The sequence below is a fragment of the Saccostrea echinata genome, unplaced genomic scaffold, assembly GCF_033153115.1.
Source record: "Saccostrea echinata isolate AGI-Se365-2 ecotype Australia unplaced genomic scaffold, CSIRO_AGI_Sech_v1 ptg000020l, whole genome shotgun sequence".
Classification (NCBI taxonomy): domain Eukaryota; kingdom Metazoa; phylum Mollusca; class Bivalvia; order Ostreida; family Ostreidae; genus Saccostrea; species Saccostrea echinata.
This window is the reverse complement of record NW_026889769.1, coordinates 6,181,374-6,202,094: the sequence shown is the minus strand read 5'-3', so window position 1 is coordinate 6,202,094 and position 20,721 is coordinate 6,181,374. Positions and strand designations below refer to the sequence as shown.

The following is a 20,721-nucleotide window of genomic DNA, read 5'->3' as shown; positions in this document are numbered from 1 at the left end:
CTACACTACCTGAGGATGCTTCCATATTAATATGATTAATCACAAATTTTCTGTTCTTGAGAACAAGATTTTTAAAGATTTTCTACCTATGTAAAACGTTGACCACCCATTGTGGCCCCACCCTACCCCCGGGTCATGATTGGAACAAAAGTGAATCTACACTACCTGAGGATGCTTCCATATAAATATGACTAATCTTGGCTCTATGTTCTAGAGAAGATTTTAAAAGATTTTTCCTATGTATTCCTATGTAAAACTTTGATCACCCATTGTGGCCCCACCCTATCCCGGGGGTCTTGATTTGTACAAACTTGAATCTACACTACCTGAGGATGCTTCCACATAAATATGGCTAATCATGGCTTTGCTGTTTTTGAGAAGATGTTTAAAGATTTTTCTTATGTATTCCTATGCAAAACTTTGATCCCCCATTGTGGCCCCACCCTACCTCCGGGGGGTCATAATTTGAATAAACTTGAATATACATTACCTTACAATGATTCCACATAAGTTTCATACTTTCAAGCAAAGTGGTTCTTGAGAAGATTTTTAAATGATGCCATTCATTTTTTGCAAAATCATAATTATCTCCCCTTGGAAGAAAGTGTGGCCCTTCATTTTGTGGCAAGTTTGGTTGAAATTGGCCCAGTGGTTCTTGAGAAGAAGATAAAAATGTGAAAAGTTTACAATGACGACGACAGACAACGGACAAATTTCATTCGAGCCTTCAACTCAGGTGAGCTAAAAAGTGGAAACTGAAAATTTCTTATTTTTTCCTACAATCAAGAGGGATAACTCTGTCAAAAATCATCGGACAATGACCAAATTCGAACTTGACATGCGTATTCCTATGATGTATCCATATATCAAACTAATTTGAGTTGAATATGAGCAACTGTTGCTGAGATAATGAACGGAAAGTCAATGATGACGGAATAATAGAATGATAGAATGATAAAAAACAGGGTAACACTATATGCTCCCGGCCATTTTATGGTGGGGGCATAAAAAACAGCAGGGCCATGATCAGAGAAATTAAGAGTAAAACATGCTTGTAGTGAACACACTTATAATAAATTAACACTTACAGTGAAGCATTTTTCATTCCCAGTCACTTTAATTAAATATTGTGAACTAAACAGATATTACGAATTGCATTTATAACAAAGCAAAATTGTTTGTCTCTGGCACTTTGTTATAAGCATGTAATATACAAACATTCTCAGGTAATGCAGATTCAAGTTTGTTTGTTTTTTTTTCAAATCATGGTCCTTGGGGGTAGGGGTGGGGCCACAATAGAGTATCAATGTTTTAAATGGGAATGTGTAGGAAAATTTCTTAATCATTTTCTCGAGAACAGCAGGACCATGATTAGTCATACGCCTGCAATTAGGTTAATTGTGCAGATTCAAACATTCCTAAGTTGTGTGGATTCAACTTTGTTTTTCAAATAATGAACCCTGGGGGTAGGGAAGGGCTAAAATTGGAATCAATTTTTACATAAAGCATGTACATGTATACAAAGATAAGGGGAAAAAATCTTGAGAAATCTTTTTCTCCAGAACAGCAAGGCTGTGCTAGTCATATAGATAATGATGCATCCCCATGACGTGTGAATTCAAGTTCAATTATGTCATGACTCCTTGGCCATGGAGTGGGCCACAATATGGGCTCAGAATTTTTTTTATATGAATGAAGAAGGGGAGGATTATTTAATTGTCTGAAGAACACCTGGACTATGGTGACTCAGATGAGCATTGTAGTCCATGAGCATCTTGTTAAAATAACCAGAATTTAATCTGTGAAATGCATGAAGAAAACATAGGTAATCAGATATTACAGAGCTCACCTCAACAAATGTTGTCTTTAAGTAAGGCAAAGTCCCACACTAAACTAATAATCTAGGAGTGTGCATCCCTAGATGCAACATTTATGCAATTTTGGTCTAATAGGGCTTGCAGTTACTTGGGAATAGACTTATCAGAACACTTAAAACTAGTCACTCATCCAGAAAATGTAAGTCAAATCCAGCATCCGAAGCAAGTTTGAGATTGTTCATCCCTTGATGCATCATCCATGCAAGTTTGGTTCAGATAGGCCTTATAGTTACTTGGAAATGAGATCTACTCCAAAAACTTTAACCTGGTTACTCATCCGGAAAATGTAGGTCAGATCCAGCATCCGAAGCAAGTCCAGTAGTGTGAATCCTTAAATGTATCATCCATGCAAGTTTAGTCAATATAGGGCTTATAGTTACTTGGAAATGAGATCTGCTCCAAAAACCTTAACCTGGTCACTCATCCGGAAAATATAGGTCAAATCCAGCATCCGAAGCAAGTCCAGTAGTGTGCATCCTTAGATGTATCATCCATGCAAGTTTGGTCAATATAGGGCTTATAGTTACTTGGAAATGAGATCTACTCCAAAAACTTTAACCTAGTCACTCATTCGGAAAATGTAGGTCAGATCCAGCATCCGAAGCAAGTTCAGTAGTGTGCATGCTTAGATGTATCATCCATGCACATTTGGTCAATATAGGGCTTATAGTTACTTGGAAATGACACCTGCTCCAAAAACTTTAACCTGCTCCAAAAACATTAACCTGGTCATTCTTTAGCTGAAATTGAAGCATCTGAAACCTTGACTGGTACAATGAAACACACTAGAAGCATCCTCCATGCATCTCTGACTAATATAGGCCATAGAAGTACTTTAAAAGAAAACTGCTCCAAAAACCTTAACCTGGGACGCCAACGCCGACACCGAGGGTATTACATAAGCTCCCCCAACTTCGTTGAGGTGAGCTAAAAATGGTTTTCCAAGAGCAAGAAAATGGAAATGTTGTAAAATGTAAACTTTGTAGTAAACTTTGCTATTCATTTATCAGATTGAACAATTGTTTGTGGCAAGCATCCTGTGCACCATAATCACAATAGCCATACAAGGTAGATTCTTTGACCTGTTTAATAATATGTCATAAAAACTTGGTGATCTTCAGGACATAATATATTAACTGACATGAGCTGAAATACAGTAGCATTTCTTAGTTTTATTTTTATCTCTTTGTACATGGAATGACATAACAGTGATAAAAAATCTTAAATGTTAGGATACTGTGTAGTTTGTTTCTTATAATTTTTGTATACATATCTGTTAAAATATGAAAAAAATCAATATGATTTTAAAAACATAGGTAATCAAAGATTACGAAGCTCACCTCGACGAATGTTATCTACATGTAAGGCAAATTTCACATCATATTTTTTTCTAGTTAGGGTACATCCCAAGATCAATATCCATGCAAGTTTGATTTAATTATAGATCTGCTCAAAAAACTTTTGACCTGTTTAGTAATCAAGAAAATTTTGGTCAGTTCCAACATCCAAAGCAAGTCTGGAAGTTTTCATCCTTAGATGCACCATCTATGCAAGTTTAATCATAACAGGCCATAATATTATATAGCTACTCCAAAAAATTACCCTGGTCACTCATCTGGAAAATGTACGTCAGATTCAGAATCCAAGGCAAGTCCGGAAGTATCCATCCCTAGATACATCATCCATGCTAATTTGGTTAAAATATGGCTAAAATTCACTCATGTGGAAAATCTAGGTCAGATCCAGCATTCGAAGCAGGTTGGTTAGTTTACATCCCTAGATGCATCATCCATGCAAGTTTGGTCCAGATAGGGCTTATAGTTACTTGGGAACGAGACTACTCCTAAATCTAAACCTGGTCTCACATGTGGAAAATCTAGGTCAGATCCAGCATCCAAAGCAAGTGTGGTAGTGTCCATCCCTGGATGCATCATCCATGCAAGTTTGGTCCAGGTAGGGCTTACAGTTACTTGGGAATGGACCTACTCCTAAAACTTTAACCTGGTACACATCTGGAAAATCTAGGTCAGATCCAGCATCCGAAGCAAGTGTGGTAGTGTCCATCCCTGGATGCATCATCCATGCAAGTTTGGTCCAGGTAGGGCTTACAGTTACTTGGGAATGGACCTGCTCCTAAAACTTTAACCTGGTACACATCTGGAAAATCTACATCAGATCCAGCATCCGAACTAAGTGTGGCCATGTCCATCCCTAGATGCATCATCCATGCAAGTTTGGTCAAGGTAAGGCTTATAGTTACTTGGGAATGGACCTGCTCCTAAAACTTTAACCTGGTCACTCATCCGGAAAATCTAGGTCAGATCCAGCATCCGAAGCAAGTGTGGTAGTGTCCATCCCTAGATGCATCATCCATGCAAGTTTGGTCCAGGTAGGGCTTATAGTTACTTGGGAATGGATCTGCTCCTAAAACTTTAACCTGGTCACTCATCCGGAAAATCTACACTAGATCCAGCATCCGAAGCAAGTGTGGTAGTGTTCATCCCTAGATGCATCATCCATGCAAGTTTGGTCAAGGTAGGGCTGATAGTTACTTGGGAATGGACCTGCTCCTAAAACTTTAACCTGGTCACTCATCCGGTAAATCTAGGTCAGATCCAGCATCCGAAGCAAGTGTGGTAGTGTCCATCCCTAGATGCATCATCCATGCAAGTTTGGTCCAGGTAGGGCTTGTAGTTACTTGGGAATGGACCTGCTCCTAAAACTTTAACCTGGGACACAGACGCTAACGCCGACGCCGACACCGACGCCGATGCCGACGCCGGGGGTATAGCATAAGCTCATCTCGACTTCGTCGAGGTGAGCTAAAAAGTTATTGATAAATGAACAAAGGTAGTTATTTGGTACAAAGACTACAATCTTTCTAGATTTTAACAATTATTTATGGCACTTTTCTCATGATATTAGGTATTCAAAACTTTTAAAAAATGTTTGACAATACAACATATTTTAGACTAATGTATCTCCAACAATATAATTAACAGAACTAGATAACAAAAATCATTTCATACAGGATTTTAAATAACAAATCAATCCACAAATTTATCTTAAAAATAACTGTATTGCTGAATTTAGACTTTCTACTTCACAGCTGCATGGTTCTAAACACAACCTACAACTTAATCAAATACTACTAATAATACTTCTTTAAAATCAATATTTAACATATAATTATTTTGTTTGAATACTTCAGTGTTTAAGGGGGCAAGATCTTTTGTTCTAAAACAAGAAGCATTCAAACAACACCTAACCAATTCCTCAAATTTGTTCCCAATGTTTCTGCTTGGAATTATATCCTAAGGGTTTTTTTAAAAATCTACTAGTAAAAGCCTCATAAGGATTTAGTATCTTGATGGTGAAACAATACTCCAATTCATTCATTGTGTACAATAAGAACCACTGAGACAAAAGAAAACCTAGTATAATCACCAGAAATGTCTTGGCATTACGGAATGCTGTTTAGTTTTCTGTATGCAAGGGGTGAACAACTTTGGTGGGAATAAAATTTTTGCAGTTGTAATTTGACAGATATGATTTTTTGGCCTGCCTTTGGTTATGAATAGAATACAGACACTCTAATCCATGTGAGATTTCCTTATTTCACAAAGGATAAAATATTGCACATAAAACAAATACATGAAGTCAAGGTAACATATCAACAAGAGTGAACAGAAACAGAATTTTTAAAATCAGTGTCAAAGTCTTGTGAATTTCTATCTGAACATTAGCTTGAACATGAACTGAACATTAGCTTGAACATGAACTGAACATTAGCTTGAATATGAACTGAACATTAGCTTGAACATGAACTACTGTAAATTTGTTGTCTCATTTACTTCAACAGAATGGGCTTTAAATAAAATTTGTGAACAGATTGACATTAATCTCTCTTACTAGTGATTAAATACTAAAAATATGTGTATATTCTTATCCATTAAGTTAAAAGATGTGAAAATATAGTTGTCTATTTTGGATTGACAATCCATATTTATGCTGCAGTTTTGCACAGAAAATTTCAGTTTAATATGTCATGAAGAAAAACAAGTGATAATATTAAAATGACACGCAGTTTAATACATGTATTTACACATTGGTATAACTCTGTTTAGCACTACCTTATTAATTTAGGCAAGCACTCAAATATGCATTTTAAATCAAAAGCTCATTTTGAATTTTTTTATATGATTAAATATTTTACCGGTATTTACAGAATTATGTTAACGAGTGTCAAATCTGACCATTGTTGTGTAAATGAAATGCTCAAATGCATTGGATAAATGCTTGATTTTATGGTACATGTACATGTGTTTATGCCATGGAACAGCTACATGATACATGCAGTGTCTTGGAACCATGCATTCTAAACATCATGCAAAACATTCTTGTTTTCAAGAAAGCAACCACAGAGAATAAAATGTATGAAACATACACAACTATATACAGTACATCCCACAATAATTTGTTGTGCGGAATCATTTGTGAATCCACAGAAGAAATTAGAAGTGCCAAAGATAGGTTTTGCTTAAGTTATGGATTACTGGTAGAAAACAAACACATGTAATATACAATATACCAGGGTGACTGTTCTGAAAAAATTCAGTGCTGATGAGTGAAGCTATTTATGGCATTACTTTAGGAATATTATGGAATGGAAGTAACATTTAGTACACAACATACATGTAATTAAAACATCAATATACATGTAAAATCAAATTACTGGCCCAAGAACATAAAACTTGGTCACTGTACAAAATATACCATGGGTGTAACAGAAAGTGATATTTTGATTAACAACCTTTAAGGTTGCACTAAAAATTGGAATGTTTTGTTTTTTTATACAATGTAGGTGTAATGTGCCTTAAAAGGATATGTACAGTTTCAACAACAAATAAGCAAACATGCTAGTTTGCCAACGTGTATATTGTACAATCTATTATACATTTCAAATAATGTGGTTATCAACTTGAGCACCTTTTTATCTGAAATTCATAAATCGCTTGTTTTCTCTATCTCTGACTAGATCCTGTATTGTAATATCATCTTCTATCTCTCTCTTTTGTGAGGTGATTTTTCATTGGTTGACGTAGTAGGTAGGTTAAAGGTCATCATCACCAATAGTATCAAATGCATTGTTTTCAACAAAAGTCTTATTCTTTCCTTTGGGCTTTTCCTGATAAAAAGAATATGTACCATTTAACATGTATCTAATGAAATTATAAGTAATAAAATGTAACAAAACTAATGTAGAAACATGTAATTATGCATTAAACACTTAACATTTTTTATTTGTTATAGAAATTTTAATTCAGCAATCATTATTAAAGTAGCATCCTTACATCCACAGCTTTGCTTGGCTGATAACTGTTTTCTTGCTGGGCTGTCCGAGAATCCATCTTGGATCTGTCTTGTGGCTGTAAAAATCACAAGCATGAATGGTTTTACATGACAATTCAATATAAAGTTTTCACATTTTTACCAGGGTCCTGATATGACTGTATGTAGTTCATACATGTACATGTTTATTTCCTTATAGCCTAGGAATTCATAATTCATAAACATGAAGGACAATGATTTTCATACTAACATGTATTTTCATTATCCGTACATTTAACTTACTTTTTCTTTCTTTTTCTTAAGGGGGGGGGGGGGGGGGGGGGGGGGGGAGAGGGGGGTATGTTTTCTGTGTCAGAGATTTTTATCTTGAATATTCAAGAAGACGTTTTGGTTACCAAATTCTGCAAGTTTTTCAGACAATCTGTGATGTATCACATATATGCTTTATCATTGTAATTTCTGCTTTGTTATGTGCAAACCTTTTTGATTTTCTTTCCCTGCTTTTTCATGATCAGTTCATCCACCATTGACTGTAGACACATACTCATCAGAATTGCCTGAAATATAAATGTAATTGCTCTTCACACTGATACACAATGACTAACATACCGGTAAATGACATTGCTGTTCACACTGACACACAATGACATAGCTGTTACACTGACACACAATGACATAGCTGTTACACTGTCACACAATGACATATCTGTTACACTGTCACATAATGTAATTGCTATTCACACTGATACACAATGACATAGCTGTTCACACTGATACACAATGACATAGCTGTTACACTGTCACATAATGTAATTGCTATTCACACTGATACACAATGACATAGCTGTTACACTGTCACATAATGTAATTGCTATTCACACTGACACACAATGACATAGCTGTTACACTGTCACACAATGACATAGCTGTTACACTGTCACATAATGTAATTGCTATTCACACTGATACACAATGACATAGCTGTTCACACTGATACACAATGACATAGCTGTTACACTGTCACACAATGACATAGCTGTTACACTGTCACACAATGACATAGCTGTTACACTGTCACATAATGTAATTGCTATTCACACTGATACACAATGACATAGCTGTTCACACTGACACACAAATGAAATAGCTGTTCAAACTAATACAAATGACATTGCTGTTTACACTGACATACAAATGACATTGCTGTTTACAATAGAGAGTTTGAGATTTTAAACTTGTACGCGTACGTGTACGTGTGTACAAACTTTGACGTACACGTACACGTTGTTTGAAATTTGTCTGTTGAGATTCAATGACGCGTAACATGAACGTGTAGACTGTAATCGGTGTCTCTGTTTCAACTATTTTGTAGTTACGTGAAATTAGTTTGACTTTAGTTACATGTAGTGGGCAAAACATGGTTAAAATAAGTGCTCATGAAACTCAACATCCTAAATAATTAATAACAATAACAGTTTCACACATAAATTGACTAGTTTTTACTGAAAAAGCTACAAGTTTACACCTACGTGTAGATGCCTTTTTACAAGTTGTAGGAACGTGTAGAAAACCTATCAACACCAAAACTGATGACGTAATACGCAAGAAATTTAGGGAATTCCCCTACTAGACGTACTCGTACACGTACACGTATGGAATCTCAACCTCTCTAATGACACACAAATGACATTGCTGTTTAAACTGACAATACACCATTTCTTTTTAATTACACATACCTGGTCTGTGGTTATAGTGATCCATTTCAATGTGTCCTTTGCCATTAAATATTCAAATGACAACTCCAGCTTGGGTTTGCTTGACTGACCACCTAGGGCTATTTGTCCATTGGATTCAGGCATCTATAAAATCAGTCATACAAATGGATTTTTTAACTGACCAAAGGAGGCATAATCTTGCAGTACAGATGATTAATAAAAATATTTCATCAGTGATATTTATCCAATGGTACATTTTCACTCTATTTCAAAATATAACACATCTAAATTTCATTTCTACAAGAAATTTATGATATTGCCTATACTGAAATCATCAATATCAATACCAAACAGCTGAATTGTTATCTTAAGCTAAATATACAAGATTTGTAGGCATTTATTTAAAGTCCCCATTATAGTAATTTTTCTTTCTATCCATCCTTTATCCTTGGTCATAACTGTAAAGCTATACAAAAGCAACAACCTTATTTTGAGGTCAAAGATCAAATACAAATTTACACAATTTAAAGTGCAATACTCACAAAGGTAGTAATAAGTACAATACTCACAGAGGTAGTAATAAGTGCAATACTCACAGAGGTAGTAATAAGTACAATACTCACAGAGGTAGTAATAAGTGCAATACTCACAGAGGTAGTAATAAGTACAATACTCACAGAGGTAATAAGTACAATACTCACAGAGGTAATAATAAGTGCAATACTCACAGAGGTATTAAGAAGTACAATACTCACAGAGGTAGTAATAAGTGCAATACTCACAGAGGTAGTAATAAGTACAATACTCACAGAGGTAGTAATAAGTACAATACTCACAGAGGTAGTAATAAGTACAATACTCACAGAGGTAGTAATAAGTGCAATACTCACAGAGGTAGTAATAAGTACAATACTCACAGAGGTAGTAATAAGTACAATACTCACAGAGGTAGTAATAAGTACATTACTCACAGAGGTAGTAATTCTCCAGCATCTCATTCTGGTGATCTTAAAGCTTCCTTCCTTCATTGTGCTCTACAAAAGAGTTCATGAAGTAGTAAGATAGAGTGTACTTTTAGTTTGAGGCTCACTCATTCTACATGCCCAAATTATTTAATTAAAAGTAAAACTTGTTTAGTACAAACATGGATATAGGGAATTCACAGATAAAACAAAGTTTTTTGAGTTCTAAACAAATTCCTTGCAAAATTTTATGGTTAAAATGAACTCTGATATAGCGAAGTTATGGATATAGTGAACTGATTTTGTGTTCCTTCAAGGTTATAAGTAAAAAAATTTGCCTTGTTTTTTATAACAATTTTTTTTAGATTATAAAATTTTAAGAAAAACTGACATTATTTGACATTAATATACATGTATTTAACATTCAATTCATCAAAAAACTTTAGTACCCGTAATCCAAGGTAAGTTTTGTATTTAATAGTTCTCTGAACATATTGGGGAGTCACATTTGAAGAAAATAGATAAATGTATATTGCAAATTTGTGATAATATATACTTTAACAAATTAGTCACATAGAACTGGTCACAGTAGCCTAGTGGTAGGGCATTCACTTCGTGATCTGGAGGCTTGGGTTCGATTCTGTTCACTATACTACATCAAACATAAGACGTAAACATAGGATGTGACTGTTCCTTCGCCCAAGCACCCAGCATTAGAAGTGAAAGTAGCGGGACTTTTGGATGAAACCTTAAAATTGAGGCCCTGTGTCAAATAGGCACTGGCACAATAAAAAACCTTCACTGCTCAATGGCTGAGCATAGGTCTAAATTTAAAGTCCTTGGTGATGTCTCTATATAAGTGTAAAATTCTAGAATGGGACGTAAAAGAATATACAATCAATCATCATATGGTTATAACAAATTACAGATATACTGAGGTTCCCAGGACTTCGCTATAACCAAGCTTTACTGTGTTTTCCTTTGTATATTCTTTGAAGTGTCAGAAAAAAACAGGAGGCCCATGGGCCACAATGCTCACCTAAGTCACTATGGCTCCACTGTTCTTCAGAAATTACTGAGTTGACATAATTCAGTAGAATGATGTGTATCTGACTATAACAATCTTAACATTGGTTATTCAAGGTGAGATTTCTTTGCAAATCATATACATTCTATGATGGTATTGAAGCAGATAATTACCGAATCTGTCTGTATCCTGAAATTGAGTTCTCGATGCCCAGCAGCCACGAACACACGAGAGTGAGGATGAGGATAGTCAGTTACACAAGGTTTAAACTGTATATAACCATAGTACTTCATGGTCCTTGCAAGACGCAAGTACTGAAAGAGAAAGCTACGGTAGATTCAACACTTATGCATATATATTAATTTTCTACACAAAGTTGAATATCTACAGATTCAAAAAAGCTCGGTGTAATAAAGGACTTAATTAAAATACATGTACATGGACTAATACTTACATGTATTAATACTGAAATACACATTTGTTTTCTTTTCAACCTGTTTATTTTACCTACACCTTAGCATATCTCACCTCCCTTTTGGATCCCCTTTGTTGTAATGTTGCTAGGTGACGGAGTTGTTCCTTTGTTCCCAGTGTCCATTGTCTTTCAATGTCACTCACTGCCTACAATCAAAGTTAAAAAATAAAAGTTACATGTATATATTTTTTCATAGACTTTACAATAAATGTGTACTTAAGTGACTTTAAAACCTAACACTGAAAACTTCCACTACAGTAACATATACATATACCTGAACATAAACCTAACACTGAAAACTTCCACTACTGTAACATATACATGTACCTAACACTGAAAACTTCCACTACATGAACATATACATAAACCTAACACTGAAAACTTCCACTACATGAACATATACATGTACCTAACACTGAAAACTTCCACTACAGTAACATATACATGTACCCAACACTGAGAACTTCCACTACAGTAACATATACATGTACCTAACACTGAAAACTTCCACTACATGAACATATACATGTACCAAACACTGAAAACTTCCACTACATGAACATATACAGAATACATGTACCTGAACATAGAGGAGATTCATTGCAATTTTATTATCGAGTAAGTCATCTTCATAGGCCAAGTCCCAGATACTGAAAAATAGGGATCAAACTTTAACTAAATGTACACACATTATGCAATTATGCAAAAAAAAACAACAACAAAAACAGGAAAAAATGCCCTTAGGCTTATAATAATTACCGGTATCGTTAAATCCAAATAAGTATGTGTACTTGGAAAGTTCCTAAAATACTTCTCAAACATATTTTATCAGTTTCCTTAATTTCTGCTAGAATATTAGTGTAATTTCATCCCATGTTTGTGTCCATATACTACACATATGGTACATGTATGTATTATTCTTATAAGAAACCTTTTGACTTATATACAGAATGGTACTGCTACATATACACTGTACCTTATATTATATTTATAAATACACTTTATTTCTGCCTATTTGGTGGGTGTTGTGGGATTTGAAGTTTTTACCTTTTGCGCAGGACAATTCTGTGTGAGCCCACATTGTTGGCATACTTCAAGGAAATGTAAGGTGATTCAAATTCCTGTAGTTTTCTGATGACTGGAATAAAAAATATATCTTTGACATGACTTCCTTCAATTAAAATCAATTGATAAAAAATAATTAGTTTTTCAAAAATGCTCTAAGACGGAAGTGAAAGTACAAGTATAAAGTAAGGCATTGGTTATCAATAAAGTGACCATCGGATTCTTACTAGAATTATCTCCACCTTCCTCTTTCTGAACTAGAAATAGACCGAAGTAATAGACAAACTCATCGGGCAGTTCTATCTGTGATGCAACAGCCTGAAACAGGAACCAAAGTTATCAGTTAACATTAATTAAAGCATTAATTAAAGATGATAAAAACCAAATATTCATAATGACTGAAATTCTACAACTAAAAGTACAATAAACATTACCATAATTAATTAAAGCATTTAATTAGAGGTGATAAAGACCAAATACATCCTTTGTCTAAAAATACAAAATTTTCCAAGTGATTATTCAATTGTTAACTATAAATCTACAGACCCTGAAATGTGCTACTAATTCTTCAAAGCATACATCTACTTAATCCCTGTGCCTTTTCTTCAAACCATGTGGAATTTCATTCTCACAGTTCAGTTTCAAACCTTGTAGCATGTCTACATTACTGGGATGGTAGCATGAATCAAGGTCTGTAGTGTTTATTACCTACTCTTTTGTATACAGTCAAACCTCATTTTCTCGAACTCAATGGGACCAAGAAAAAACTTTGAGACATCCGAGAATTCCAGATATCAAGGGTAAAATACTTTAAGAATAAGTGGTTGGGACTTCCAAATCACATCGACATATCCATAGTATTCGAGAAATCAGCATTAGAGATCAGTGTATTAATTTAAATTACACTTCAGGAATAGGGAATCCTCTATTACAAAAGTAATAGTGATTTCTCTACCTCTAAAACATCCTCTGTTTGGTCTGTGGACATGATTTTGACCGTGATCTTATGACCATTCATCAGGTAGACATCAAGGGACACTGCCTCAGATGGCTCCTTTTGGGTCTCCTACAAAAAAGAAGTTGTGTCAGAATATGCCACCAAAATATCCAAGAAAGATAGGTAGAACAGCATCTATACACAATTCTAATTGTAATTCTGCCTATAGAACCATTATTTTATTAAGTTGATTATCTGATAAAGAATTTAATACAAATCCTTTCATTTTAAATCAGAAATGCTAAAATAATCTTAAATATGTACTTCCAAATGAATTCCTTAATTTTCAAAATATCCAACAAAAGAGCCATTGACATGATGCCCATGGGTCACAGCATTCCACTAAGTCATCTTGACCCTGCTTTAGAAGATCTTTTAAGTCTTTTCTTTTTTTTCTGTGCCAATTTGATTTCCTATTGTGACTGTACAATTGCACCTCACAAAACTTGAATCTACTATACATAGGGATGATTCTATATCAAAATGATAATAACAACCATGATGTTTTTCATCAGATTTTTTTTTAAATTCTCCTAATCAATTTGACACCTTACTGGCATACACTCCAAGGGCTTTGATTTGAACAAACCTAAATATTTACTATATAGAAATTAAGTATATTGAATTACTTATATTTATTATTGATTAATATCATCAATATTTATATGACTAATGGTATCCCTCTTATTCTTAAAGATTTTTTCTTATCTATATTTTAATGTCAAAAATTAACCCCCCTATTGTGGCCCCACCTTAGCCCCAAGAGTAATGATTTAAATGAAATTGATATTTTCTACAATGCATGGAAATGCTTATATTATATTATGGATAACTATAGCCCTGTTATTTGACAAAAAAGATTTTTCCAATATATCCCCATATAAAACTTTCACCCTCTATTGTGGCCCCCTCCTACCCATTGGTGGTCATGATTTGAACAAACTTATATATTCTGCTAAAACTTGAATTACTCTCAATAAGGAAGTTTTGTCTTTTCTGGCCAAGTAGTTTTTAAGAAGATGTTTACATTATCTCACCACATTCTCAATATCTCTTTCCTTACTCTCAAATTTGAATCCACTTTAACCAAGGTTTTTGTGGCAAGTTTGGATGAAATTGGCTAAGTGTCGCTGGAGAAAAGGATAGGTTAAAGATACACAATGAACAGAGGGCAATGAACACATTCGAATACGAGCTCATTTAAGCCTTTGGCTCAGGTGAGCTAAAAGCTATGTATTACATAACTTCCTTTGTAAGGTAAAATTGTACAGCAATTAAACAGTATGGTCCATTTACTTCCCTATGTCTAGTTATTTTTAATAAAAGCTGTGCAGAATTTGTTACATGTAAATAAAACGTGAATTATTTTAATTTTTCCATGGTTTTTATATTTATTATACATGTATCAATTTTCAGTAACAATGAAGCCTCATCCTATCCCCCGATTTTTTTTCACTTTAATTTGTATAACAGGTGACAATGCAGAAAATCTCTGGGTCTATCCTAATCTGTACCCTATGTGATAACAGGTGTAAATATAACTTGTTTCATTTATACTTAAATATGACAAGTATAACTAAAAATACTCTGGATTGAGGAAACAATTATAAAAGGCTTAGCCCACTTAAAAATTACCCACTCAACTGACTCAAATGATGAAGTAGGAAGTGCCACTTGTTGAGATATCAAATTGCACCTTATCTTTTTCTCCATTCATTTATAATGGGATCAACAAGAGCAGCACACTCTAGCAGTATCTTTAGAGTAGGGAAAATAATAGAATTCTTGCACTTAAAGAATTCAATATATGTACTATAAATAGATGTAAAGGCCATCAACTATGTTTTTTTATGCATTTTCCCTTAACAAAATGATATACATGTATCTTTATAGTTTTATCAAGCAATCCATTCCATAAAATGGAAAGGATAATGTTGCTATAATGTGGTGTGCAAAACAATGGACAATTTCCTTACCTGTTGTGCTTTCAGAAAAAATCCATTAAATGTGTCAGAATTTGAAATCTGTGGATCCTGGCTTACTATTATTAAAAAAATACATAAATATAGTTAATATTCATATGTATTTTGAATGCTGTCAATAACGAGACCAGGGTTCAACACTAACATTTTTAGGCTTTAGTCTGGCCAGACTAGTGCTTCTTTACTTTTACTAGTACGCACACGATTTTATGAGTCCATCAAAAAAAAAAGAACAGAAAAAGAAACATCAATGTTTTTAAACATTAATTTAAATTGACAATTAACATGATTAATAGACGTTTTATACTTTTTTTTTGAAATAAACAAAGCATTTACGTGAAATACATTATTCCACAGATTCGTTGAAATCTCGCAATCAGCAAGTACGATCGTATTCCCGATCTCGTTTTTTTTTTTTTGTCTTTACATTACATCCAAAACGTCCAACATCTTTCTTTAAAGTGTCATACTAAATCATGATCGCTAAAAACATTTACTTCATATCGATCATGACTCAGAATTGCGTAACTACCCGCCAAAAGCGAGAAATCTAAAAATACACGGAGGTTTTCCAGTAAAAGTTGTCGAGAATCGGACATCGGTTATTTATTCATATTGTTTTCCAGAAATTTTTAATGGTCCGCTCGGACTAATTAGCCACAGATTTTATTAGTCCGAATGAAAATGTGTTAGTCTGAGACTAACGGACTAACGTTAGTGTCGAACCCTGCGAGACTATGTCTGATACCAAATGAATAAATAATAAGAAAATAGGTCATTTTATAAATTTAATATTTCATGAATGTCTGGTATCTCTAATTGCTAGATGCATTCATTATCCATTCATTTCAAGTTTGGTAACTGGCTTGCACTCAGAAACTGACCTTCATTAAAAAGTTTAGAATGGACATTGGTTCATAAAATAAATATAAAATACAATATCCATAGAAGTCTGGTAGTGATGCATCATCCATGCAAGTGTGGTCCAGATAAGGTGTATACAGGTAGGTACTTTGTTAAAACTGCTCCAAAAACTTCTCCAAACACACACTTGAAGATGCCAATAAATAAACTTTCCCCCCACTTAGACAACAACATAGGTAATCAAAGATTACGAAGCTCACCTCGACGAATGTTATCTACATGTAAAGCAAATTTCACATCATATTTTTTTTCTAGTTAGGGTACATCCCAAGATCAATGTCCATGCAAGTTTGATTTAATTATAGACCTGCTCAAAAAACTTTTGACCTGTTTAGTAATCAAGAAAATTTTGGTCACTTCCAACATCCAAAGCAAGTCTGGAAGTTTTCATTCTTAGATGCACCATCTATGCAAGTTTAATCATAACAGGCCATAATATTATATAGCTACTCCAAAAAATTACCCTGGTCACTCATCTGGAAAATGTACATCAGATTCAGAATCCAAGGCAAGTCTGGAAGTGTCCATCCCTAGATACATCATCCATGCTAATTTGGTAAAAATATGGCTAAAATTCACTCATGTGGAAAATCTAGGTCAGATCCAGCATTCGAAGCAGGTTGGTTAGTGTACATCCCTAGATGCATCATCCATGCAAGTTTGGTCCAGGTAGGGCTTATAGTTAATTGGAAACGAGACTACTCCTAAATCTAAACCTGGTCTCACATGTGGAAAATCTAGGTCAGATCCAGCATCCGAAGCAAGTGTGGTAGTGTCCATCCCTGGATGCATCATCCATGCAAGTTTGGTCCGGGTAGGGCTTATAGTTACTTGGGAATGGACCTGCTCCTAAAACTTTAACCTGGTCACTCATCTGGAAAATCTAGGTCAGATCCAGCATCCGAAGCAAGTGTGGTAGTGTCCATCCCTGGATGCATCATCCATGCAAGTTTGGTCCAGGTAGGGCTTATAGTTACTTGGGAATGGACCTGCTCCTTAAACTTTAACCTGGTCACTCATCTGGAAAATCTAGATCAGATCCAGCATCCGAAGCAAGTGTGGCCATGTCCATCCCTAGATGCATCATCCATGCAAGTTTGGTCCAGGTAGGGCTTATAGTTACTTGGGAATGGACCTGCTCCTTAAACTTTAACCTGGTCACTCATCCGGAAAATCTAGGTCAGATCCAGCATCCGAAGTAAGTGTGGCCATGTCCATCCCTAGATGCATCATCCATGCAAGTTTGGTCCAGGTAGGGCTTATAGTTACTTGGGAATGGACCTGCTCCTAAAACTTTAACCTGGTCACTCATCTGGAAAATCTAGATCAGATCCAGCATCCGAAGCAAGTGTGGTAATGTCCATCCCTAGATGCATCATCCATGCAAGTTTGGTCCGGGTAGGGCTTATAGTTACTTGGGAATGGACCTGCTCCTAAAACTTTAACCTGGTCACTCATCTGGAAAATCTAGGTCAGATCCAGCATCCGAAGCAAGTGTGGTAGTGTCTATCCCTAGATGCATCATCCATGCAAGTTTGGTCAAGGTAGGGCTTATAGTTACTTGGGAATGGACCTGCTCCTAAAACTTTAACCTGGTCACTCATCTGGAAAATCTAGGTCAGATCCAGCATCCGAAGCAAGTGTGGTAGTGTCCATCCCTAGATGCATCATCCATGCAAGTTTGGTCCAGGTAGGGCTTATAGTTACTTGGGAATGGGACTTGCTCCTAAAACTTTAACCTGGGACGCCGACGCTAACGCCGACGCCGACACCGACGCCGACGCCGACGCCGGGGGTATAGCATAAGCTCATCTCGACTTCGTCGAGGTGAGCTAAAAAACCAAATTATTTTTTTTTCAAAGTTAACTTCTGCAACTTTTGCAATCTTCTATCTTGTTCAAGACAAACATGGAACAATCATTTATATATTTTGTAGAGAATAAAAACAATGATAAACATGTACATGCAGAGTTTTCCCTAAGAACTGGCTACCAGCCAAATTGACCACTTAAATTGATATAAATGCCACTTAGAAATCAAAATTTAAAACATAACTGTTATAAGGTCCACAGAGATTTTGTTCATAAACCTCAACCCTTAACCTGTTACAATTGATCTCAAACCCTTTTCCTTGAAATACCAGTAAAGGGAAAACACCGTACATGTATAATAATAATTATGATTCATTCAGTTTGTTTTATTTGTTCATTAATTGGATAATTCATCTATATAACATCATCTTCCTTACTGATCTGAATAAATCTCTCTAGCATTTGTCTTCTTTCATCCACTTTTGCAGGCGTCAAAGATAAGAATTTCTTTGGCGGGAATGGGGGCATCGATAATCCACCAAATTCCTTTTTAAGCTAATAAAGAAGATAAACTGTGCTTCATTTTTTTAATTCACAAAACAACAATATAAGAAATAGAAAATTAAAAATTAATAGATGTACTAATTTTAATTACATGTTTAAAAGAAGCAACAATTTAAAATAATAAACAGAAGTCATTAATAATTACCTGCTCATGAAATTGGTGTAAAGCACTATATCTAACACTACAGTGAAAAACTCCATTAATGTGTATGTTGAAACTCTGAAAGTCAAAATGAAAAATCCTTTTTACCATTGTACACAAACATTGTATACTTTCAAACTATCATTTTACAACCAAAACTGACATGTTTCATGGTCTGCAAATACTATATATCTATAGACCAATTAAAACCCCAAATTTACAGAAATCACACTTCTCTCTCACAGCATTTCAGGAATGAAAGTTCTGATTATCTTCTAAAATAAAATTAATTTAAAAAAATAAAATAAAAATTCTACTTTAATATTACTAAGAAGAAAGATTTATCGCATGTTTTAATTCATAATTCAATTTAAATATTTTGCGCATGTTTCCTTAATAAAAAGAAAAATCTTTGTACATAATTGCCTCCCCCCAACCCCCTCCCCCAATCAAGGAAAAAAGAACTCTTATCAAGGCTGCATTAATTTTGAAAGTGGTTAAACTTGCCAAATTTTAAAAAAAAGGATTAGCAAACTATAACAATCTTCTAGCTGCTTTGTGTTGTGGCTCTTTCATCATGTTTAAGAAGTTTTATTCTTTATTTAGTTCATTTTTGGTTCAGACACTTTATTGAGTTGAGATCATTGATGCATAACTGCCTAATTCGTCAACTTCTTATTAATAAAGCATATTCTGTGTCAACTTGTTTCTGTATTCAAGTTTACTAAATAATAACACAATGTATTTAACTTCAAATTATGTGACATTCCTCCCTCCCCAGAACTACATTCATATGCTTTTATTGAGAAAACGCTGGGGTCTCAAAAAAAAAATCAAACAAGTGCTTGTAGTCAAAATCTAATAGGCCCCTATTTCAAGTCGTTATAAACAGGTCTAGGAAAATCACTATATTTAGCTATATAGCTAAATCTACCTATATAGCTTTATTTACCTATATAATATAGCTTTATTTAGCTATTTCAGAGTAAATTTCTGTTTTATGAAAAGCAGACAAAAAGTCGCATAATGAGGCAGTATTAGTTTTCAACTTTGAAATGGACTGAAAACAATTCACCAAAAACCCACTTTTAAAAATGTTTCTCCTTTTGTGCAATTGCAGTCAAAGATCTAAAAGTTTTGGGGCTATGTATAACAGTTAATCTGTGAATAAGCAGCTACTTTAACAAAGAAAAGCAGTTTTGGTCAACAAGATAATTGATTGGTAATAATTCAGCACAATGCAAGGCAATCACACTTAGTCATGCCTCATCGCACTTCCAGTAATGGACAGCTATCCAAACAATAGAGATGCATTTTTTGGTTAAAAAGTGTTTAAAAGAGGCAATGTTTTTACTATCTATGCCCTAGGTTGTTTTTATCAAACCTTTTTAAAAAAGTATCAGCCATAATTTTCATGCGACTTTTTGTTTGCTTTTCATAAAACAGAAACTTATTCTAAAATAGCTAAATAAAGCTATATTATATAGGTAAATAAAGCTATATAGGTAAATTAAGCTATATAGCTAAATATAGTGATTTTCCTGGACCTGATAAACAAACATGTTGTGATCATTTACCGTGTATGTCGACCCCGTTTCGTCTTTAAGATCTTGTGTATCTGGTATTGAAAAATGCATCCTCGTGTGTTGCTTATCAAACTCTGTCAAAAACCTCACAACTCATGGCAGTGTTTTCGTCATAAAATTTTCCACCCCTTAAACTTCCGCCATTTTGGAAAAATGACATATCACGTGATCTGTGTTTACTCACGAGCATCGAGCATCTAGACCGTTGTCTAATTTTCTTAAAATTTAAGCAATTAAAAAGT

At 34.5% G+C, this 20,721-nt stretch overlaps 1 protein-coding gene across 3 annotated transcripts; it reads right to left on the bottom strand.

Moving 5' to 3' along the window:
• Positions 1-3,029: 3,029 nt before the first annotated feature.
• On the bottom strand, positions 3,030-20,640 carry LOC133189999 (sorting nexin-17-like). 3 transcript variants are annotated; one of them, XM_061325474.1, is made up of 16 exons: positions 20,471-20,640; positions 18,897-18,971; positions 18,625-18,742; positions 15,447-15,511; positions 13,429-13,539; positions 12,701-12,791; positions 12,456-12,546; positions 11,989-12,058; positions 11,462-11,554; positions 11,107-11,247; positions 9,916-9,978; positions 8,966-9,088; positions 7,709-7,786; positions 7,232-7,306; positions 5,700-7,065; positions 3,030-5,658 (listed from the first exon to the last, which is right to left on the bottom strand). In XM_061325474.1, the coding sequence occupies exons 1-15, from the start codon at positions 20,528-20,530 to the stop codon at positions 6,991-6,993; spliced, it is 1,329 nt and encodes a 442-aa protein (XP_061181458.1). In that variant the 5' UTR covers positions 20,531-20,640; the 3' UTR covers positions 3,030-5,658; positions 5,700-6,990. The 3 variants fall into 3 exon arrangements, with proteins under 3 accessions (XP_061181458.1, XP_061181459.1, XP_061181460.1); XM_061325475.1 differs by having other exon boundaries at positions 3,030-5,635; XM_061325476.1 differs by having other exon boundaries at positions 5,804-7,065.
• Positions 20,641-20,721: the final 81 nt, after the last annotated feature.

Excerpts from the sequence above, each read along its gene's own strand:
- LOC133189999 (XM_061325474.1), bottom strand. The coding sequence starts at position 20,530 with ATGCATTTTTCAATACCAGATACACAAGATCTTAAAGACGAAACGGGG. Across the intron at positions 18,972-20,470 it reads AAACGGGGTCGACATACACG|AGTTTCAACATACACATTAA; the intron begins GTAAATGATCAC and ends TTTGACTTTCAG. Across the intron at positions 12,059-12,455 it reads AGAATTGTCCTGCGCAAAAG|TATCTGGGACTTGGCCTATG; the intron begins GTAAAAACTTCA and ends CCTATTTTTCAG.